The sequence below is a fragment of the Pseudonaja textilis genome, chromosome 5 (genome assembly GCF_049901715.1).
Source record: "Pseudonaja textilis isolate UNSWEBS1 chromosome 5, rPseTex1.2, whole genome shotgun sequence".
NCBI classification, from domain to species: domain Eukaryota; kingdom Metazoa; phylum Chordata; class Lepidosauria; order Squamata; family Elapidae; genus Pseudonaja; species Pseudonaja textilis.
This window is the reverse complement of record NC_141994.1, coordinates 58099303-58124303: the sequence shown is the minus strand read 5'-3', so window position 1 is coordinate 58124303 and position 25001 is coordinate 58099303. Positions and strand designations below refer to the sequence as shown.

At 38.8% G+C, this 25001-nt stretch overlaps 1 protein-coding gene across 1 annotated transcript in view; it reads right to left on the bottom strand.

Annotated features, from left to right (window-relative positions):
* Positions 1 to 25001, bottom strand: part of SYT10 (synaptotagmin 10) — a 45635-nt gene that overhangs the window by 8378 nt on the left and 12256 nt on the right. The window contains exons 2-3 of the mRNA XM_026697906.2: positions 19162 to 19522; positions 6498 to 7062 (exon numbers count right to left, since the gene is read on the bottom strand). Of these exons, the coding sequence (XP_026553691.2) occupies positions 6498 to 7062; positions 19162 to 19522 (926 nt within the window). The remainder of the gene's footprint in view (positions 1 to 6497; positions 7063 to 19161; positions 19523 to 25001) is intronic.

Below are 25001 nucleotides of genomic sequence, written 5' to 3'. Positions count from 1 at the left end.
ACTGGATGGAGCTGAGTGTTTATTGGCTTATTGGCTGTTTATTTCCTGATGCCTATGTGGAATTTGCAGCACATAATTTTAATCTGTGACCTAAAAGAGAAACATTTCCTGCTATTTCGGATTGAACTCTCAATCTTCTGAGTGGGAGGCAAGTGTCTTCATCACTAGGCCACTATGTTAGTCTAATTAAGAGATTAAAATATTAATATGAATAACTATGTGTTCATGGCTGGGTGGCTGGGGGCATCAAATGATGCCATTGTCACATTCAGGAACATTTAGGTTTTGTTGCGTCAGATTCATGTGAAAGGCAAACAGATATGGGAAAGGAAACTATTTACTTTGAATCTGGCAGTAAAACAACTCGAAAACTGGGAAACTGCTGAGATCTGAGGAGCACATCCAGCAAGGGGCTGTAAGATTTAATTGGATCTTCATTCCAGTAAGTAGCACCACAATCCACAATGATTTTTGCAAACACACCAGGATACAGAACAAGATGAGTCAGGAAGAGAACTACTTCTTTGGAAAACTCTATTTAGTTGCTGGAGACTCAACTGGTAGCTATCCTGATCATCCATTAATAAGTTAGATAGAGGTTTCTGGCTCTGATTCGTCTATGTATTAATGTGAACAATGCTGGCATAAAATTGGGTTTAAAGCAGATGTTTCTCAAGTTTGACAACTTGAAGATGTGTGGACTTCATCTCCCAGAATTCCACAGTCAGTCATGCTGGGTGTTGAGTGGGGAATCCTAGGAGATAGAATCCACATGCCTTTTAGGTTGCCCAGATTGATAAATGCTGGCTTAGAAGAAATTAACCATGATGAACATATACAGATTCATGAGTGGTACATACAGTAGCAATGCCCAGAGCCTACTAATGTTAATTATTCTCAGTTTATGCTATATTGCATTAAATTTTATGGAGTTTTAGTCAAAGGTCAAAAAGAATCCTCAAACTAATGCTTAGCTCATAAACCATACAAAACTGCATTGATATATTTGTAAATTATTTTTTATGGGAGATGACAGAAAGCAACACTTTTTATGGCTATGTGGAGTAAAAACAATGCAAAAGTATGCTTCGTTATGTATGATTTTCTTTTGTTTTTAAATATCTTGCATAACATACCTAGAACATGGGCTGCATTTAATACAGCTATCAAAGAATCCAGATGGGCTGTAGCACCTTCCAGAGTATGTATTTGATCAGGTTTAATGATGGCAGTCAGAGAAACCATGGTTCAGATGAATCCTACAGAATGTGGTATGGAGTTTCACAATTTAGAGGAGCAGAAGTCATTAGAGGTTTGAATTGGGGGCCTAAATTTTCTTACAGTCAGGATGGTTTAGCAGCACCAGCCAAAATGGAATAGTTAAGGGGAAATTGTATCTCTGAAGTTGGTGGCAAAGTAGCTGAATTTTGGCTAGTTTTATTAATTCAGGACAAGAAGTGGTTATGACAGCAAATTGGCATGGGAATTCTGAGAGTTGAAGTCCAGACATCTTCAAGTTGTCGAGTTTGGAAAAACACTGGGATAGATCATTTAACCTGAAAAGTTTAAGGGATCTCATATCATACCCTCAGACAGAGTTGCAAAACGTGATGACAAAGAATACAAGTGGCATGCCAGCATCTCTATTTTGGCTCTTGAAGCATTCCCAGAATGAGTGAGGCTAACATTTGGGGGCTTTCTTTTCATTTGGGTTGGAGATTGAGAGCGTTTAAGGGGGAAAAACAGCATAATGCACTTATTTCAGCCTTAAAAATCTAGTATTTCCCTTTCAAAGTACATCCTGCTAACATTCTCTTTTCAAATATACTATCAAGATGCTGGACCAAAACTGAAATCAGCCAAGGCACACTACGCATTCTTGCACTAAGCTATATTTTTCTTCATCGTGGTCTGTTGAATATGTCAAGATACTGTTCTAGGCCTATGCAGACATCACTTAACATTCCTCACAATTGAATCCTAGGCTTTAGAAGTAGCTACATCAACCTCACATTTGCTAAGTGGTAGCCCATTTGCATGAGCTATGCTGGTGCAGTGATTAGGATGCAGTATTGTAGGGTAATTCAGTCCACTGCTAGGAGTTCAATCCACATCGGCTCAATGTTGACTCAGCCTTCCATCATACTGCAGTCGGTAAAATGAGGACTCAGATTGTTAGGGGCAATATGCTGACTCTGTAAAATCACTTAGAGAGGTCTGTAAAGCACTGTGAAGTGGTATATAAGTCTAAGTGCTCTTGCTCTTGCTCTTCTTTTTCAAGTTATTAAACTCTCTGACAAAATACCCCACTCTCAAATAATCTAGCATAAGAAAAATAAACACCAAAAGGATTACATATTTTTGCCTCCTATGAGACAGATGAAAATGAATAAATTGGATCATGTAATAAAGGCAAAAAGAATTAAAAATTAAAAATGCTGTAACTGAACAATTATTGGGCTTAAGCTAAATAAAACATCACATGCAATAATGATGAGTTGTAATAAAAAGGAAGGAAGACAAAGATGAGACTAGCAAAAATAGAATGGGAAGGAAAGTTAGAATAGAAAGAAAAAACTGATGGAGTGTTTATAAGGATAGGCCAAGTGAGAATGGAAATGAGAACAATTTAAAGAACAAATCAATAGGCTACATTTGAAGGGGTTTTTCAAGAGAGAGCACTATTGTACAGAAACTCGAGATGAGGGTCTAAAGCAGAGCTATCAAACAAGCTTTGGCCCAGATGCATCATGCACTGGTCACACCCATGTCCAGTATAGCAAAGTCCAGATAAGTCATGTGATGCCACCATGACATCGTGAGTTTGACACCCCTGATTTAAAGCAACGTTGTGATTGTTTGCTAAGCTAAATTTCTGTCTTTAACAACAGAATAACAGAGTTGGAAGAGATGTTGGATAGTCTTCTATCCCCTGCTCAGACAGGAACCCCTATACCATTTCAGACAAATGGTTGTCCAATCTCTTCTTAAAAACCTCCAGTGTTGGAGAATTCACAACTTCTGGAGGCAAGTTGTTCCACTGATTAATTTCTAATTAAGGAAATTTTAACTTAGTTCTAGGTTGATTCTCTCCTTGATTAGTTTCCACCCATTGCTTCTTGTTCTGCTTTCAAGTGGTTTGGAAAATAGGTTGACTTTCCCTTCTTTGTTGACTTTCCCTTTGGATATCGGAAGACTGCTATCATGTTACCCCTAGTCCTCCTTATCATTAAACCCAATATGTCTTCCTCTTGCTCAATGCCTCAGGATGCTCCCATTATCATCAGCCATCCTAAAAACTGTCATTGGAAAGAATTTATGCTGGTCTAATTGCAAAGGGTCACTCTGATCGGAAGGTAAACCTATCAATCACATATCCAATACTCTGAACCAATACCCCTGGCTCTTATCTTCCCAAAGGCTAACAAATGTTTATATCTCTCCCCCAGTGGTGGGATTTAATTTTTTTTACTACCGGTTCTGTGGGCGTGGCTCGGTGGGCATGGTGTGGTTTGGTGGGCATGGCTTGGTGGGTGTGGCAGGGGAAGGATACTGCAAAATCTCCATTCACTCCCCACTTCTGGGGGAAGGAGGTTACTGCAAAATCCCATTCCTTCCCTACCCAACAAACCAGCTTTCCAGCTCCATTCTCCTGTGCAGGGCAACAAAAGAAGACCCATCTGATCAGCTGGGACTCAGGAGGCAGAGAATAGATGGGGGCAGAGCCAACCAGAGGTAGTATTTACCAGTTATCAGAACTACTCAAAATTTCCACTACTGGTTCTCCAGAACTGGTCAGAACCTGCTGAATATCACCTCTGTTCTCCCCATTACTTAATTCTGTGCTGCTCTATGCAATGTGGCAGATCTCCCAAACCTTGTACCAGATACAGTCAGTCAGAAGTTTCTGAATATGATCAGACCATCCAAAAAAGCCTGGTCTACTTTGAATGAATTATAAGCATTGGCCCACTCCACACTGAATGCAGGCTTTAGCAGATCTTAGTCCAGACCAAGGTGGATTTTCTGGGTTTTTTTTCCCCTTGAAAATGTCTCATTTCTCATCCAAGAAGCTTCTTCTGTTCAGAATTGAAGAAGCTTCTTGGATGAGAAGTGAAACATCTTCAAGGGAAAAAAACCCAAGAAAGTCCAGTTGGCTTTTGGAAAAGCACCTTTGGGACAACCATGGCCAGGATAATTAATAAGATGATTTGATGATTGAGAGTCTCCATAGACATACAGTCCAAAGGGATAGTATTCACTCATTATATTACGCCAAGTCTAAATTCCATTGGGTTTAGCTTGATTTGTGGGCCGAGTGCATGTTTCTAAAGCTTTAATTAAAGCCTAGTTCACTGCATTCAGGAGCTTTACAATGCAAGATCTGCACTCTCTCACTTCACCCTTGTGAAGAAGAAAGCTTGTGATTTAGAATTCTAATAAAAAAAGAAAACGAAAGAAACCCTTGTTCATTAGCACCACATCAGGAAACAGGCACACTAAGCTGGACAATATAATTGGCTTTGTGTGCCTCGGAGAGCTGAAAGTGTTCCTGTTAAAGTCAGACTGTTATGCTGCCTATATTAGGAAATCTTACTCATATTAAAGGCCACTCATTCAAAAGAACCAGTCATAAGCACCGAATTTCTATGGCCATGCTGAGTTTTAAAGGTGAAAAATCTTGCTTCCCCCCCCCCTGTGTAACAGTGAACTACGATAATATATTTAAAAAACCATCTCCCTTTAAATGCTAACTAATTGCATGCTGCTGGAGCTCTTCATATCTTGATCACTAAAGGTTATACTTAGTCTAAGCAGAGCCAAATGTATAATAGAATGTGTCTCCCCCCCATTGGCTCATTTCTTCTACAACCATCCCCCCCCCAATCCATGATCAATGTTGGATCAATGTTTGATGACAAATAGGTTATACAACTAGTTCTTAGGATGTTTCCTGGAGACTTGATTTCTCTAGGACAGTGTTTGTCAGCCTCAGCAGCTTTAAAATGTTTGGCCCTCAACTCCTAGAATTCCCAAGCCACCATGACATTCAACGAAGACAGAGTCTTCTTGTATAGGATTATGGATCTTTGGAACTTAATTCCCATCATTCTGCATGTTTCCAGCTGTTTTTAGATAAGTCTTGAAAACCTTCCTCTTCAAAGCTAACTTTGATTGTTTCCACATGTGACCATAAGAACTTTGCAACTTCTGAACTACCAGTCAATGACTACTTCAGCTTCAACCACAACAATACAAGAGCACACACAACAGATACAAACTCATTGTAAACCACTGCAAACTTGATTGCAGAAAGTACGACTAAAGCAACAGAGTGGTCAATGCCTGGAATGCACTACCTGACTCTTCTTACTCATGTTTATACTTATACCTATTATCTTGTAAGCGATTGACAAATCAAATAAAAAAATAAAAGTTATAACATGATCATCTGTGGGGTGCTTTTAAAAACTAAATCCAAGGGACTAGAATGCATTATTCCCCATGTGTTCCATGTGTAATCCCTTTCACACTAATAAAGAAGAATATTGGTAGCTCAGGGTTGAAATGAGGGATCCTTTGAGCTTGGCTTTTTTTCTTTTTTGCTCAATGTTTCATTACCCAAACTAGGTACTATCATCAGTACTTGTCTAGGCTTTGACACTATTTGGGTTCCTGTAGGCATTTGTTTTGTTTTTTAAAGGAGCAACTTCTTGTTAAATAAAAGCTAGCTGTGGTCATGGCTAAGATAGTATAGATTGCAAACATATCCTGTTTCTGTATTTGCAGAGAGTGTCTGTTTTCTACAGCCTCAGAAGTAATTTTTCCACAACTTTATCCATATGAACAAGAATAAGATGTATCATCACTAATAGATTGACTTAAGAATGAAACCAATGAGACACTAGTCCATATTTCCACTTGCCTTAAAGACATCATAAAACTCAACTCTGTGACACCCCAGGCTCATCCCTGATTTAATGTAAGCACCATTATCTAATATTAGTAAGTTATGGGTTCAATTATGAGTTGATTTGGTATGGATCTACTGACACTTATAATTCTATCATTAAGTTCTTGTTTTTGTTAATATTAGCCATCTTCAACATCTGATCTGACATAAAGGAAGTGAGAATAATAAATGGCAATAAGGGAACTGAGGTGTATTTCAATAAAATGTAGACTATAGGAAAATGAAAAGGTTAATTGGATACAGAATTGATGTCTTCCTAAGAGTCAACACCCAAAGCTTTATTTTTCTCTCTTTAGAAGAAAGAAAAGTTCATGTACAGTTCTGAAAAAATGGAGCCCAGTATTTGAAAGGCTATCAGTTAATATGTTCATAAAAGCCTTGAAAGGATGTGGTTTAAAAATCCATTGTTATCCTACAGCTACAGAAAGAAAAGATATCACCTGGAGGAGTTTAAGTATGAAGGTACAAGACTTTCTTATTTTGAAATTGCTTAAAACCGTTTTTTAAAAGACAGGATACTTACTGTAGTGGCACAATGGATGTCTTTCCATACTGTAGCCTCTCTAGAGAGATCAGAAACTTCAAAAAAGTTATCAAGAATAACTTCCCCAATCATATCATGTCTAGAAAACCTGTCAAAATCGTACATGCTGAAATGTAGCTTCCTGTTACAAAGTTGATCGTAGGCCACAGGAAACTGAAAAGTTTCATTAAAAACAGGGTTTAAAGTCTTCCTATGAACCCTTGTCTGAAACTTTTTTTTCCTGTCTGGAAGAAGGTAGATTTTCACATATGGGTCTGAGGTTCCCGTAAAGTCTTTAGCTGGTAACTCCAGAGCTTTAACGATGGTGACCAAAAGCAATTCATTTTCATAATCATATTTGAGGGTAAAATTGAGTTTTCCACACGTTTTCACATCTTCTTTCTTGCCTTCGGAATCCACAGACTTCTGCTTGTAAAGCTCAGGTTTTATCCGTCCAATGCTGGTTGTGGTCTCCCCTCTTTGTAAAACTGATTCTGGACCCATGTTAAAATCAATGCTAGACACCTGCATTTGCCTTGGCAAATGTCTCCTGAAAGAATTGTGCCTGCATTTAAAAACAGAAAGAAATTTAGCTTAGATTATCCTAAGGGAAAGAAAAATAACTTGGATACATTAAAAATGAAAAAAGTCAATCAGCATTTCACGTTTAACAAGTTTTCAATGTTATTGTTATAACTCTCATGAGGGAATACTAGATAATCCAAGAAGATAATTCAATAATTCAGTTCAAGAATAATAATGATAAGTCAGAAAACAGGAAATGGAGAATTAAGTAGATGGTGGGGGGAGGCAGAAATGGAGAATAAACCAGGGAGAGAAAGGAAAGGTGACAATAGGCTAAACTTACAAGAAATGAGAGAGGAAAACTCATCTCCCAGTTGCACCCCAGTAATCATCATTCAAGCAGTAGTCCTTGACTTACGATCACAACTGAGCCCAAACTTCAGTGAAGGTTGTAGCTTGTACCATTTTACAACCTTTTTTTGCCACAATTGTTAAGTTAATCACATAGTTGTTAAATTAGTAATAACTAAGTTGATAAGTGAATCTGGCTTTCCCATTGACTTTGTGGAGATCACATGACCCTGGTGTCAATCCTGAAGTGAACCTGGCTGAGGCCATCTTGGAGGCTTCAGAGTTGCCACAAAGCAGAAGGGACAGGGAGTGGGGGAAATAGCTAGATGGAGTTAGAGCATTTGGGATTGTTGCTGGCCAGGGGTGTCAAACTCACATCACGGCAGTATCACGTGATGTATCGGTACTCCCTCCCACTCACTAAACCGGGCATGGGCATGACCAGTGTGTGATGCATCTGGCCTGCGGGGCGGGAGTTTGATAGCCCTGTTGTTGGCTGAATACTACATTTCATTGCTACTTCATCAAGGCAGGAGTGCACCATCAACTGAACAGTGCTTGTTTTGCTTTTTAATACAATTACAGCTCATTTCATCAAGAATGTTGTAATAGAGCAATGGTCGTAATACTTGCCTCATAAATAGAAGATGGCTGGATCAAACATGAGGCAGATTTTTTTTTTTGAATTACTATTTCTGTCCAGACTTCCAACTTTTGCCTCTTGAACAAAAATGCCAGTCTGAAGAGGAGCCACGAAGCATTGGCATGTTCTATCTGTTTCATTTCCTGGTTACATTGCTTTGAACACTGAAGCAAAATATCTTTCTGTGCAGCTCCCAGCAGCATCTTTTTGAAGCACCACATGTGGCTGCTTAATAATGCAAAAAGAGGTGCTTCATAGGGTGCTCCATGCATTCTTAAGCATCGTTCAAAAGTTTTGTACAGTTCTACTCTCTGGTTCTGCTATTTCCTAATCTGAAGAAGCCTCTAGATTCAGAGGTGGGATTCAACCAGTTTGCACCTATTTGCTAGAACCAGTTGTTAATATTCTAAGCAGTTTGGAGAACCGGTTGTTAGAAGGAATTTCTGGCCTAATCCTGTAAGGAAGGCAGGAAGGAAACATTCTGGTGTTGCTTACAGAAACCGCCTCTCTATTAACCCTTATTACATTCTTGGCAGGACTATACTTCCTGTCTCAGGAACTTCTCTGGAGTTTTTTTCCCCTCCTTTACTAGTACTTTGCTTGTGTGGAGTGACCATTTAAAGTTACAATGGCAATGAAAAAAGTGACTTATGACCATTTTTCACAGTTACGACTTTTGCAGCATCCCCACAGTCATGAGAGGCCAGGCGAAGAGATGCGTGCCTTGATGTGAGTGATATTGAGTTGGCCACACCCAGCCAATAACATGACCACCAAGCCATGTCCACCCAGTCACATGACCACCAAGCCATGCCCACCACCTAAGCCACACCCACAGAACCGGTTGTTAAAATTTTTGAATCCCACCGTTGCCTAGATTCATCTTCTTTTGAAACCTGACAGAAGCTTGGAAGCTGTTGATAGCTAGTAGATGATTGTATCATGTACTATGGATCTTCACAGACATCCGTAGGTGACCTTATGACTAAGTGAATGGACAGGAGAGTTTTAATGAAATTCTTCTCTCATTTGGAAAAGAAAATCTTGAAACAAATGCCATTTCATTAAATGGATGGAGATGTGCTAGAAAAAAAACTATATGCAGAATTCTTCTGCACAGCTCTATTTAAAACACCTGTACTGAATACATAACATTGTTCCCTTGGCTTCTATTGTTAGCAACTTCATAGCTTGCCAAGGTTGGATGCTACAGAGAGAGTTATTCCCTAGATGATATAATATCATCATATTCAAAGATATTTGTGCTTGAGGAAGCCAATGCTCTAATGACACAGTGGTTTGCGTCAGTTTCTGAATCCCAAAATTTCAGGGAGACAGCTGATTGATGTGTTAATTATTCAAATGTGTTTTGTTCCCATAGCAACGTGGGAATGCTTTTCTGAATCAAAGAAACTATGGGATTTGTATGATTACCCTACAAAGGGGTCAGGAGCACAGCTAATTAGAAAGTACACACTTAACAGCTCACATCTGCTATGCTGTTCCTTCCACTGCCATGTCTCTGCACTTTGATTTGTTGTTCTGCCTGGACTCATCTTTGTTCTTTGGAGCCTTGAAGGTAAGCCAAAAATGGTCCTTCACATCCTAGTAAATTTAAATATGCAAATTCTCAGTAGGATCTTGTCAGATCGGTATCCACCGATCCACTGAAATTGGCCAGTGAGAATGTGTGCACCTGGAACAAAAGCAGCTGAAAGTTGCCAAATGAATTGTTCTTGCAGATTTAGGGGATCCCCAGCTTTTAAAATTTAAATGACATTAACTGGATGCATTTAATTTCTCTCCTTGCCTGGAATGGGACACTTCAAAATACCTAAAGTCCATGCCTCTTTCAGACAAGAGCAGCCAATTCCAGAAAATGCAGAGGAAAGAGCAAATCAATTTATTGAAACAATTTATGTTTCAGTCCAACCCTTGCATGGAGTTACTGTCATCTGGCATGGCTCCAGTTTTGCTTGAGGATATGTGCTGTTAGCTTTTCCTATCCAAGAATTACCACCTGTGCTATCATCCTGCAGAAGATCCTACTCTCATCCTACTTTCTTCTGAACCAATACTTTCTTGCAGTGGTGGAATGCTGCTGGTTTGAACCGGTAGTTCTGATCATCAGCTGGCCTCACTCACCCACCCCACCCTATCCTGTCCTTTATTTCCTTCTTTCTGGCTCAGTTGATTCATGCGGCACAGTTGATTTTCACAGCTGCCCTAGAAGGTAAGCATTTGAACTTCAGATGGCTGTATTTTGAATGCTGCACACTCACAAAACCAGTTGTTAAACCAGTTGCAGCCTACCACTGCTTTCCTGTCCTATCCACTTCCATCACCTCCTTCTTTCCTAGATGTCATCTTTAAGACCTCTACTCTACTCTCTGTTTGCTCAGGCCACAGCTACAGGTTCTTTCTAGCATCAGATTCCTGCCTGGTTATGCACAATATTCCAAATCCAGTATCAGAGAAAAACAAAATCAGAACAACACTGACACAATGGCTCAGTTTCATGTATTCAGCTACAAGTCAATTTTTTAAAGCAAGTAATGAGACATCAGTTGATAAACAGGCAAGTCTTAATCATAACTTAAATGCTGGTTTCTTTCATTCATTTAGTGGCAGCAGAAACCAAAATGCTATGGGGACCTTGGGCCACAAGATTAGGGTTGCATTTGATAGAGATCAGGAATAGAAAAATACTCAAATTCAGCAGAAATTATTTAGTAGGTTTTTGAATAAGTAACACAATACATTTTACCACCTAAATGGTAGATTAGGCAGGATCCCTTAAGATCATGAAGTAACTCAAGAAGAGAGCAACCATTCAGGTGATTGTTTCCAGGAATGGAGCCCATAACTGCAAAGTTTAGTATCATGTAAGAAGGTATATCAGTGACACTTCTGATGACTATATGGTAACTTCTGAAAGAAGCCCATTTGATAGAGAATAGCATTGAAAAAAAGCTAATACTCTCTTCTCCATGCTTCTGAGTTTCTGTTGGATAGAATGTTGGACTAGATGATTAACTGGCAAATTGGAACTTACGCAAAAATTTCAGTAAGTGATTATTGGTTTTGACTGTGGTGACTGATGGAAACACTATCCATGTTTAAATAAATGTCTTATTTTGCATTTATTCAACTATTTGCAAGACAACCATTCAATGAAGCCTTAAGAGCAGAAACCATGTATTGCTGAAAGAACTAAGATGTACATCACTTACATTTTTTTTTCTTCAGGTAAGTCATACATGGCTTGTAGATTCATGGGAACTTGGAGATCTATACAAATTGCCTGTCCAGTGCAGGAACTTATTACATTCATTCAATATCTGTCCTGAAAATTGCAGTTATCTTGGTAGGATTGAATGTGTGACTTACTAACACCTCAGTGCTGATCTGGAAAATTACCTGAGGTCTACATCCTAAGCCAATAGTTAGATTCTAATATTTGAAAAACAAGACTTGTAAGTCTGTGAATTTGCTTCGCTTTATTCCTATGCTTGAATTCACAGTGAGATGTGTCGACCAAGTTCAAGAATCTAAGTTCTACCAGTGGATGCCAGGAGTTGAACCTTGTATTTTATGGCTACAAATAATATTTTTATGAGTGATGCAGTAGCCTAGAGGTGGAGCTCTTGCCTCACAATCAGGAGGCTGTGAATTCAATCTTAGGTAGAGGCAGATATTTCTCTCTCTGGGCACAATGAGAATATATCTGCTGAACAAAACTATGTGTTGGTGACAGGAAGGACATCCAGTCAGTAAATACTCAGCTCCATTCAGTTGCCCAGACTCCACCCCACAAGAGATTATGGGGTCAATAAAAGAAAGAAGATGAAACAATATAGTTTATCTTTATTCAGTTACAAGTTTGGGTATAGTGACTTAGAATCTATACCCAGCCTAAATAAATTTCTTATGTCCCTGCATAGTAAGAATGTTAAATTTATAAGAAAACATTATTGTAACCTTGAATAAATAAGGAAACCAGCAAGAGTAATGGAGAGGTTGTAAGAAATTTACTACGTCTCCTCTCCTTTAATCTCTGAAACCCTCATTATGAGCAAGAATCCCTCAGGTACAAAAATCATATGGTTAAGTGCAGCCTTGCCATCTTCTAGCTGGGAAAAAAAGGAATTGAATCTAATCTTAGTGGCATGTTTTCTGTAATTAAAAGCAAAAGAAAAAAGGAAAAAAATCCATTATCTTGTGTCCAGTTATAAGAGCTGTAGTTCCAGATTTTTTCCCATTACTTGATAAAATGTTACATTTTGAAAGAAGCCAACCTCTTCTGATCAATGATAATGAAAGTCTAAAAATGCACACAAAAAATCTACAGGATATTGAAAATGAATGTAGTGAATGTGAGAATTTTTTTTCAGAGTTCACAGAGACCAGCAAAAGCACAACAAAGTGTGACAAAGTCTAATTTTTGTAAATTAAAATTTGAATTACAACTAGAATGAATGAAGTATATTTTTCATTATCTACTTTGGAATCATGAAATAAAATTTACATTCAGAGTCTTATTCCTAATTTCAGGTCTTGGGAAAACTTTGTAAATACGAGGTGGTGAAATGATCAGACTAAACACCATCATAAGCTTTTTTTTTCACTCATAAAGTATTTTTAGGAATTGGGTTTTTTTCCCTCCTCTTTCCCATCAACAAGAATGCTTTTCATGAGCTTCCAAGCGAAGTGAAATTGCACTCTGGAGGTAAACAGACAGTAACACAAAACTGCCTCTTTGCATGTCATTTATTGTTGCCAGGAATCAAGACATAAAGACCCTTTTTATACTCAGGTCTCTTTTAAAATAGTATAAAATAGGAGACTGTAAAATATTTAATCAAGGTTCATTGCATTGCTTCCCCTTCCTATGCAATGAGTCTTTAGATTCTAGATTACCCTAGATAGTATTCCTTTCTGAAGAATCATTTAAACTCTGATAGTTTTATTATTAATGCATAGAAATGGAAAACAGAAACTGCACTCTTTACTGATAGAAACTTGGAAGAGAATATAGGTCAAAAGACTATTCCGGCACTGATGTATATTCACATTCCTAGCACAAAAGCATAGGATTAAGGGAATCCAGAATACTGAGGCTCACATCTGTGTAACAGTTCAGTTTCTAACAATGAACTATACAGTGACTCAATGAAAATTTCCTGTGGAGGGAAACAATATAACTCATTAGAGAATATTTGGAGTGAAGTTGACAGCAGATGTACTAGTCATACCATTTCCTGAAATGGAATGATGTCTCACCACTACTTCTGCTGTCCACAACATCTGTCTCAGCCATATTTATTTTATTTTTATTTATTTATTTGATTTGTCAATCGCTTACAAGATAATAGGTATAAGTATATACATAGTTATGATTACATGAAATGGGTACATATAAGAAAAATAAAAGAAACAATAGGACAGGGACGGTAGGCACGTTGGTGCGCTTATGCACGCCCCCTACAGACCTCTTAGGAAAGGGGTGAGGTCAATAGTAGACAGTCTAAGGTTAAAGTTTTTGGGGTTTGGGGAAGAAACCACAGAGTCAGGTAGAGTATTCCAGACATTGACCATTCTGTTACTGAAGTCGTATTTCCTACAATCAAGTTTGGTGAGGTTAACCCTGAGTTTGTATCTAGAGTGTGCTCTTGTGTTGTTATGATTGAAGCTGAAGTATTCATTGACAGGTAGGACATTGCAATGTATAATTTTATATACCATACTTAGATCAGACTGAAGACAGTGTAATTCAAGGTTTTCTAGGTCTAGAATTTCAAATCTGGTGGCATAAGGTATTCTATAACGAGTAGAGGAGTGGAGAACTCTTCTTGTGAAATATTTCTGGAAATATATCTATTCCCTTTCCTTGGTCCTTCCCAATACATTTTTGGAACTAAATTAGGAACAGCATGGAATATCTGTATGATTTCAACAAATCTGAAGGAATTTTCTGAAGACCACAGATTATGTATACATCCATGAAATGGATATCAAAGCTTGTGGTAACTATTTCCCAGGGATCACATATACTGTTGCATTTTTCTGCAAAATTGAAAAGGAGCATTTATTACATATATGATGTGATCTCATAGTCTTGAACATATGCTCACCATTTTTAAGGAGCACATTAGGAATTTATTTGAAGTCTTGAATGTCACTGATAGAGAACCAGAGGAATTATGGAATGAATTTAGCTCTTAAGGATGAATGTGAAAAGAGACTGCCAAAAATGAAGAAAGGGAAGAAAAGAAATCAATGTCAGAGCAAACCATGGAAATTGCCAAGAAAAAAAAAACAAAGCCAAGAAAGACAAACATGTCAGAAAGGAACTTAACCAAGAGTTTCAGGCAGCTGTTAGAAGAGACAAGAAGTACTATAACAACAATTATAGAGACAATATAGATGTAAACAGACATAGAAAAAAAGGAAAGTCTTTCAAAAGATCTCTGATCCTAGACCATGGCTCCCCAAACTTGACAACTTTAAGACTTGTGGACTTTAACTTCCAGAATTCTGGGAGTTGAAGTCCACAAGTCTTAAAGTTGCCAAGTTTGGAGACCTCTGTATTAGAAGTAGGTGCCAACCTTTAATTGATATGCTAAAGGACACCAGTAACCAATTCAAAGGAGATGAAGAAATATCATAGAAGTATACTGAAGAATATAGTAGAAATGTCAATATCCAAGAAGACATTCCTTAGTTACAAGAGTGACTAGAATTAGAAGATGGAATTAGATCAACACTCAATTCATTACCAAGCTGGAAGGTAGTGATGGACTACCCACTGAAAATATGGTAAGCAACAGAAAAAAGTCAGTTAAGATTCTAACCAAGCTATGCCAACAAATCTGGAGAATGACACAACGGCCAGCCAATTGGAAGATGTCAATTTATATTCCATATAAAACCAATGATATTCAACAGGGTCTGCAAATTATCAGACAATATACTTAATTTTACATGGTAGCAAAATAATGGTTATGATCATCCAATGCAGATTAGAGCCCTACAGAGAAAAAAGAAATGGTAGGTATTCAAGTTAGCTTTAGAAAAGGAATATTATACTTTATTGCTGATGCACACAGGACAGCTGAGAAAGCCAAAGAATATCAAAAAGAAGTCAGATTGGGCTTCATCGATTATAGAAAACACTCTGATTTTGTCAATCATGTCAAGCAAGGGAAAATGATAAGAAAAAGGGGAACCCATTGTCCTCATGAGAAACTAATATATGGGTCAGGAAGTCATTGTATGGCCAGAACTTAGCAAAACGGACTGAAACATCAATAGCATATACTATGTTGATAACACTATTTTGATAGCTGAAAATGCAAAGGATTTTCAAACCCTCTACTAAAAGTCAAATGAGAAAAATGACAGTAAAATTAAATTCCATGTGACGCTCTTTGGGAGGAAAAGTTGGTCTTTAACTTCCTCCTAGAATAGGAAGTATATTGACACCTTTGAACTTGGGTATCAGATAAGACCCCTACAAATACCAGTGACAGCCAAGAAAACAAATTGATGAATCATTGAATAGAATAGAATAGAATAGAATAGAATAGAATAGAATAGAATAGAATAGAATAGAATAGAATAGAATAGAATTCTTTATTGGCCAAGTGTGATTGGGCACACAAGGAATTTGTCTTGGTATAAATACTCTCAGTATACATAAAAGAAAGAGACATTCATCAGGAGTTGAGAATCATAAGATATGACACAATGATAGTCATAGTGTACAATAAGCAATCAAATCATACTAGGAAACAGTCAATAAAAATTGTAAGGATACAAGCAACAAAGTTACAGTCATACAGTCACAAGTGGGAGGGGATGTGTTTATAAGGAGTGATGAGAAGATTAGTACTGCAGACTTTGTAATAGTTGAACAGTGTTGAGGGAATTATTTGTTTAGCAGAGTGATGGCTTTCAGGAAAAAACTGTCCTTGTGTCTAGTTGTTCTGGTGTGCAGTGCCCTATAGTGTCATTTTGAGGGAAGGAGTTGAAACAGTTTATGTCTGGGATGTGTGACACAAATGACCTAGCTGAAATTATCCTACTTCAAGCTTGTTCTGTGAAGACCCAGCTCTCTGGAAAAGGCTCTAATATTGGGAAAGATAGAAGGAAAGAAAAGAGAATGACCAGCAGCAAGATGGATGAACTGAGTTACAGGGGTACCGAGTGCACTGTTGGAAGATTTGAAAGAACAGATTAAGGATAGTTTGTTTTGTGGAGAAGATTTATCTCTGTGGTTGCTAGGTGTCAAAAATGACTTGATGGCACATAATGAATCAATCAATCAACATTGCATACATGCAACACTGGCCATAATTTGCAAAACAAGATACACATAATTTTTCTACTTTTTTGCCCAGAATTTTCTGTTCAAGGAAATATTCTTTCAATAACTTCAATAACTTAAAGTTTCTTAATGCATTAAAATGAGATGAGTCTAATCACCATCTTCTTAAATTATTTCTCAGTTGATGTGACAGCTAAGTGCTAAGTACTAGCATATTATTCTCAGTTATGTCCTGGTAAAATTCTGATTGTTGGATGAGGATGGACGTGAACTGCTAATGGAAAAGAATAAATTGTTGTTTTTTTAAAATAAAAAATAATTTAATAGCTAGTACATTTTGAAATAGCTTTGTGTTACTTCTTACTCTACCTTATTGTGTGCCTCAGCTATTATAATCCCAGAGATACACATCCTTACTCATCCCAGCCCTCGTGTTTTGTTCATATACAGGCACTTCTCAACTTACAATTGTTCATTTAGTGACTGTTCACAGTTATAACATCCCTGTGACTTATGACCATGTTTCATACTTATTGCCAAGAACTGGGTAATTTTAGCAATAAACCACATTTCTCATGATTGCAGCTATGGAATGGTAGAGTTTATTGCTGTATTCCCAATCATGGCTAGTAGCAACAACAACGGATTTCCGTGCAAAGTCAGTGTTGAGAGTGGGTAACTCCCAACACTGTTTTATCCACCCCTGCCCATTTACCTAGCATCTGGTCCTTTCCACCACCGTGTGCCTAATTAACCACACCCATCCATCAATCTAGCTTCCTTGTTCCTCCCCCCTACACGCCTTCCTTGTAGTGTTATACAAAGTAACAATTAATGGGCTGCCACACACCCGTGCCACAGCCGATCGAGCCGACACCCCCCCCCAGATGCCGGCATCATAATGTTCCCATTCTGCAGCTGAAGCTGTAACACTGGATCCGCAGACAAGCTCCATGAGGCTTCCGGCTGTAATATCGGGCTCTGGGACCTTAGTAAGCTGTTGAGCTCGACACTTATAATCATTGCAGCATCCTCATGGTCATGTGATCAAAATTCATATACTTGACATCTGGCATGTATGGACGATGGTTGTGGTGTCCTGGGGACACATGATCAACTTTTGTGACCTTTTGACATGCAAAGTCAATAGGGAAGCAGATTCACTTAATGACAGTGTTAGTAACTTAAAAAGTGCAGTGATTCGTGTAACTAGTGTGGTAAGAAAGGTCCCAAAATGGAGCAAAACTCACTTGACAACTGTCTGGCTCATCAATGGAAATTTTGGACTCAGTTTTGGTTGTAAGTTGAGGACTACCTGTGCTCTTCATATTCCTCTGTCATAAAAAGGCTCCTGTAGATTGCTTCTGAGATATTCTATTGGGTTTTCATCTATTCTGAATGTCTGTGACCTGTTCCTAGTTTAATTGTCCTTGATTACGCTGAGTTGCCTGAAGTCATTTAGAATCAGTGTCTTTAATTTAATTTTAATTAAATGAACTTTAGATTATTTTTTTCCAAATTTAATCAATCAAACAAATGGCAAAAATAGGTATTTTGCATCCCCGCTGGAATGGTCTTGGTACAGAAAGGGTTTCATTTCATGAAGTATAACTGTTATGCCAGCCCTGTGCATTGTTCTGCCTTAAGATGGTGAAACTTTTCAATGTTTTGTAGACACTTTAAGCTCTTAGATCAAGTGTTGAAAAAGTGCCATAATATTCTCTAAGCACTTAGCAGGAAACTCCAAGTCTCATTTACCTTGTGGTCAGATGTTATGTACACTGCTGTGATTTATCACTTGCTACATAAACACTCCATTCATGTTTGAGAATAAAGACTAGATACAGATTCCTTTTAAGCAGCTTTTCTTGCTGTTAAACTTCTTCCCTTAATCAAAATATACTGCATTATGGAGACCCACAGAACAGTACATTTAACCCTGGATTTAAATGTAATTAAATGATGTACATAATATACAGTATATTAAAGTTGAATTGAATATCGTTAATTCAAATCAATGCTTATCGTTATACTGTTGAATTTATTACTGTGCAGCAGTGGTTCTCAACCTTGGTCATCACACCATAAAAATGATGTTGAGACTCTAGAAAGAGTGCAGAGAAGACAAACAAAGATGAATATGGGGGTGGAGGCTAAAACATATTAAGAACCATTGCAGGAACTGGGCATGGATGATCTAGTGAAGAGAAGGACCAGGAGAGACATGATAGCAGTGTTCCAATACTTGAGGGGCTACCACAGAGAGGAAGGGGTCAACCTATTTTCCAAAGTACCCAAAGGCCAGACAAGGAATAATGGATGGAAACTGATCAAGGAGAGATTCAACCTAGAAATAAGGAGAAATTTTCTGACAGTGAGAACAATCAACTAGTGCTTGCCTTCAGAAGTTATGGGAGCTTCCTCACTGGAAGCTTTCAAGAAGAGACTGAACAGCCATCTGTCAAAAATGGCCTAGGAGATTGAACTAGATGACCTATAGGGTCCCTTCCAACTTTATTATTCCATTCCATTCTATTCTTTATCACCAATCTCCTTTAAATACCTTTTGTGGCAATGGACCATGGCCATGAATCACCAAGACTTAACTCAAGACTTAAATCATACTATTTCTTCAAGCCTTTGTGGACACCCTGTGACAACATCGCAAGTTCCCAAGAGTCCAAAGAACACAGTTTGAAAACCACTACTGGACAGCTTTTGTTTAAGAATTACACAGCCCCCATTCATTTTTCAACGTCAACTAGATGGTCTATTTTGAGTGAGTTTCTGTAAAAGTTTGTTTAATTTTCTCTTACCTGGATGATGATGTAGGCTCTGTAATCTGCCTTTGCATTCGAGCATGTTTGATGAGATGTTCTTTTAAAGCATTTTGGACTTCTGCTGGAATGTCCGGGGAAGTGTGGCTGATTTTCATCGCTGCTTCCAGGATATTGGTTGGGGGCTTCTTGTTTTCTTTAAGGCTTTCCTTTTTCTCGTTGGTTTCCACAAACTCAGGGGGAACAGTGGTGGTGCTCTGGGGGATGCTTGTTGTGTCTAAAGCAGTGGGTTTACTTCGCCACCATGGCCAACACAACTTCCAGAAGACGAAGAGCGAGACTAGCAGCAAGGCGAGCCCACAGAAGCTGACGACAACTGCAAGCAAGCTGACAGAGATGTCTGCAAACAAGGGAGGAAAGGCATTTGAGTGGCTTTAATTTCTTTGAATTGGTAGATTAATTCAAAATGTAATTGGGTCAATTAGTAGATTAGTCATGTTATAATGCAATCTGAGTGCTGATTTAATCAACTGCAAGTTGAGCTGTGCTCGTCCATTTGCATGCCCGCCTGTTGCTCACACGGCCCTCTTGGGAATAGTCCACAGCCCGTTAGTGGGTCATGGCCCTGGGATTGGGGACCTGTGACCTAGCTGATGGAAACCATGGTGTCACAAACAAGCACTTCCTTTTTTTTTTCCTGCATGCATCACATCACATCACATCACATCACACACATCTTTCTTCTTGACCACATCACAAATGACACCGTTCAACAACGTTTTGGTGTGGCACCAATTATAGAGAAGATGAGAGAAGGCTGACTCCATTGCCATGGACATGTCCTGAGTGTCAGGATTCCAGCAGTTACCCCAATTTAAATCATGAGTCTCGAGCCAAACTTCCAAAACTTAAAAAGGATTTATTGGGAGTTAATATGCCAGCACTGCCTGCATGTAGGCACATAATTCATTGTCACCCTTGACCCTGGTTTTCCATCCACCCCCTGGGTGTACCGTAATTCATATTCTCCAATATTCTCCAACATCCATAGCCAAGAGTCATCAACATGCTCTCCAGTTAGAATTTTGCATGGCAGAAACTTCAGTCACTGAGTTACTATCTTTGAAAACATTTATGGGATGCAGTTTCAGTTTTGCAAGCTGCTGCACTGCTCCCCCCTCCCTTCCTAAAAAGACTATAGAAATATGTTATGAGTTCACATTGAGAGCAGCAGCTTCCACTGTTGCCATGACTGCCTACCAACTAGAAGTCAATGGCCGGCGACTTCACGGGCACCTAAAACAAAGATAGCAAGGCACCATCAACAAAGACATGCAAGCCGTGGGCCTGTGCCCTGGAGATGCAGCTGACTGTGCAAAGTGGTGTTCAGTGATCTGAAAAGTGGACCCTGCACTTGCGGGAATATACTAGGAAGAAGAAGAAGAAGAAATATCACATCATTGGCACTTTCATCATCGCAACATGATACTGTTTTCACATTTATGATGGAAAGCAACAAGATCCTGATGATGTGCTGCTCAAGCATCTAACCGAATATTACACCAACTTTGAAGTGCAAGAAGAAAAAATGGGGGTGAGTTGTCCCCGGTCTTCCCGACTTTAAAAAAGGACCTGATACAAACTTTCTGCCCTTTTTAAAACAAAAAGAAACAGACTTCTTAATAATGGTGGGATTCAATTTTTTTTTACTACCAGTTCTGTGGGCATGGATTGGTGGGCATGGCAGGGGAAGGACACTGCGAAATCCCATTCCCTCCCCACTCCACTAACCTGCTTTCCAGCTCCGTTCTCCTGTGCAGGGCAACAAAAGAAGACCCAGCTGATCAGCTGGGACACAGAAGGCAGAGAATAGATGGGGGTGGGGCCAGTCAGAGGTCGTATTTGCCGGTTCTCTGAACTACTCAAAAGTGGTTCTCCAGAACTGGTCAGAACCTGCTGAACACCACCTATGCTTCTTTAGATACAGGACTTAAAAAACCCATAAGATTAAGTTTTTAATATTTCAATATACTTTTATATTTCCATTAGAGGTTTTTTATACATCTTTGTTTATTATAAGATTTCTTTTTGTTCACCACTCTCACTGTTTTAGCAAAAAAGGCAACATAAAAACTGCTGAAAAGTCATTATTCTTTATTCCAAAGTACAGTTTATTTATTTTGTGCATTTATTTATTTTATTAATCAAATTTATATGGCCGTCCATCTCACAGAAAGTGACTCTGGACAGCATACAACAACCCAATAAAACAGTAGAAATATAAAATTGTCACTATCTAAAACCATTACATAAATTTATGACCACAACTGAGCTAAGAGAGACCATTGTTATGCAAGTTTTGCCCCATTTTACCACTTAACACAGTTGTTAACTGAATCATTGCTGTTATTAAGACAGGAACATGATTGTTAAGTGAATCTGGCTTCCCCATTGACTGAGAAAGTTGTACATGAACCCCGGGATATGGCAACTGTCATAAATATGAAGCAGTTGCCAAACATCCAAATTTTGATCACGAGACTCTGGGGATGCTTGGAATTCTTGCGGCAGTGGGGGAAATGGACCCAAGTAACTTTTTTTCAGTGCCGTTGTAACTCTCAACAGTCATTAAACGAATGGTTCTAAGATGAGAACTCCCTGTATATAATAACCGTTGAAAAATATCAAAAATTATAAAAGCAAAACTAAGAACGCGGAGCTGGAAGGACCTCTGAGGTTTTCTACTCCAACTCCCTGCTCAAAGCAGAAGACTTTATACCATTTCAGTTGTGGGAAGCCACTTCCTTCCCAGAAGAATGAAATATTTTAGGAAATATTTAAAAAGACAGGCTATTATATTTTACTTGATGATAAAATAAGAAACATGTTTTAAAGGCAGAAAACAGTTCCCTGCCCCCAGCAGATATTTGGTGCCCATCAGGAAAGAATGGGACAGCCTATCTACAAAACAAAGGACCAGGATGATGGGATTATACTTCAGGGCAAAGCCATTCAGCCATGGTAGGAATTACCCAACAAGCCCTTCATTGCATCAGCAAGCTTCAACCAAGCTTGGCTCAGACAGTCTACAAACTTAGCTGTGACCCCTACAATAACCAATAGAATACATGTTCTTGCACAGGAACAGGAAGTTTAAGTGCAAAACTCAATAGAGTCTATAAATACTTCCCCCTCTCCCCCCCCTCTCTCCTCCATGTGATCTGCTGCCCAGAATCATGTGTTTGATGGTTCTGCTCAGTGGTGGGATTCAATTTTTTTTTACTACTGTGGGTGTGGCTTGGTGGGCATGGCAGGGGAAGGATACTGTAAAATCTCCAGTCAGAGGTGGTATTTGCCAATTCTCCAAACTACTCAAATTTTCCACTACCAGTTCTTCAGAACTGGTCAGAACCTGCTGAATACCACCTCTGGTTCTGCTTCACCATTAAACCCTCTTTCCAATCAGCCTCCAAGTTTCCGATGTCTTTCTCTCCATTTGGAACTGAACCAGATGAATATTTCTTCCAACACAGTCAAATGGGTATCCAGTCTATTTTTGAAAACCTTCAATGATAGAGCACCCATAACTCCAGGAGACAAGCTGTTCCATGGATTAATTATTGTCACTGCCAGAAGATTTCTCCTTCCTCCTCGGTTGTATCTCTCTTTAGCGAGCTTCCACCCATTCTAAGACATCTTTCATTTTAACTGGTGGAAAGTTAGGGGAGAAAATTGGCTTGTGGACCAGAGATTTCAGGACCATCTCTTCTGAATGGGTCTAGTTTTGATCATTCATCTTAAAAGAGGATGATTTGAGATTTCCTTCCCTAATGTTTCTCAAATTATGGGGAGGCCTGGAGGCAGAGTTCCTTGCTAACTTCTCTTGTCCAAATGGTTCCTTTGCAATATAGACATAGAATAACAGAGTTGGAAGGGACCTTGGAGGTTATCTAGTCCAACCCCCTGCTTGAGCAGGAGAGTCTATTCCAAATATTAGCCCCTACCTAGAATCAAACTCACAGCATCCTGATTGTGAGACAAGAGCTCCACCTCTAGGCGACTGCATTGGAAGTTTTCTCTTGCTATCATTCAGAAAGTTGATAAAAACCAATTTTTAGACCTTTGGGTACTAGTGGCCTGCTTGCAACACTATTATCTAGGATGGAATTGGTGGTTGGTATTCTTTAATGGCATGATTACTTCATTTTTATGGCTTTATGATTGTTTACGGTGTTACGATTTTATTTTCTATTTTTTAGTGCTGTAAGTGGCTGAGCATTATTTTCAAGTTGGCAGTATACAATTCAGAAACTAATAAATAAACACAATGATATTTGTGATTGCCCATTTTGCCTTGAAAGTAAGAGAGGAGGTATTTTATTACAGTGGAAATGTTGCTAAAATGCTGGTGCCCGGATCAGTATTTCAGGGAGAAAAGCAATTTTTTTGGCTTTTGAAAAAAGTAGAATTACAAGAAGATGAAAAGGTTTCAATCGTGAGAATTCTAAAGGATGATTGCAGAGGCATAACATGTTTATCTTGTCCAATGCATCGTTCCCTGCCTTTGACCTCTTAAAATAACGAAGATGCTACCATATCAATGAAGCTTGTGCAATTCTTCTCTTCTATCCAAAAACTCTGTTTTTCTTCAATAAGAAAAATGATGAAATGTAGAGTTACTATAGTTGGATTGCAAAATGCCCAGTTAAATAGCCACAAAACACCACAATTTTCCATCCTGTAAAAATATATTCATGAACTGGAATAGAGCATGGTAATGAAGTCAGCCAATGAATGGGCATAGCAACTAAGTCAGCCAATGAGGACTGTTCGGAAACTGAAACTAGAAGTAGCTAGAAGTAGAATGGAAGTAGCTAGAAGTAGCATGGCTCTATATATTGAGCTCTGCAGCTCTGCAGCTCTGTTAAGCTCTAGTCTGTCTATTGAAAGATAAACTAACTTGCTTGCTGAAAACTAGAGCTCTGCTTTGAACCTGTAACATGTCTGCTTCTGTTTGCGTTTGCTTCATGTTGGAGAAATCTACAACTGGTTTGTAAAATTTACTTTATATGTTTATAAAGAAGTTAAGTGAAGCCTCAGCCATCTGTGTTTACTTTTATGGCACTGAATATACGATGCAATACTCTAAACGCATCCCTCTTTGCTTCCATTTAATGGTCATCAAGAACTAATACAAGTAGTCCTTGACTTACAACAGTTTGCTTAGTGACCATTTGAAGTTACGAAAAAAGTGACTTATGACCATTTTTCATACTTATGGCAGTTGCAGCATCCCCATGGTCACGTGATTTACTGTTCTGACTCAAACCCTTTTCCAATAAAACAAACAATAACCAAAGGGAACAGAAACCTTTTAATGAGTCTTACGAATCCCCAGTTAAAAGGCTGCTGCAAACTAATTAACTTTGATAAACACAAACCTTGCCAAAACTGTATGAGACTGCCAAGAATGACAGATAAGAAATATTTCACAACACAAGAGTCTTCAAAAACCAATTTAACATACTCCAATGTCCACGAGACTGAGTTTCAAAACGTCTTTGCTTCCTGCAAAGAAGCTTCTTTCACAGCTGGCTTTTATCTTCTTGAAGGAGGGGCCATTACCTTGCAGCCTTACTCCTGAGTCACCCGTGCTGCTGCAGCTGCTCTTTCCTGCGAGCAACCCTGCATGCACGTGCACTTGGCACAGGCTCCTTGGGAACCTCCTCATTGCTGCTGCCAGCCCCCACAAGCTCTGAAGACAGCAATCCACTTCCTAATGGTCCTGGCCCATCATCTGAGTCCTCGCACTCCTCAGCCATCCGCACCTGCTGCCAGATAACCACAACATTTACATTCAGATGCTTGACAAGTGACTC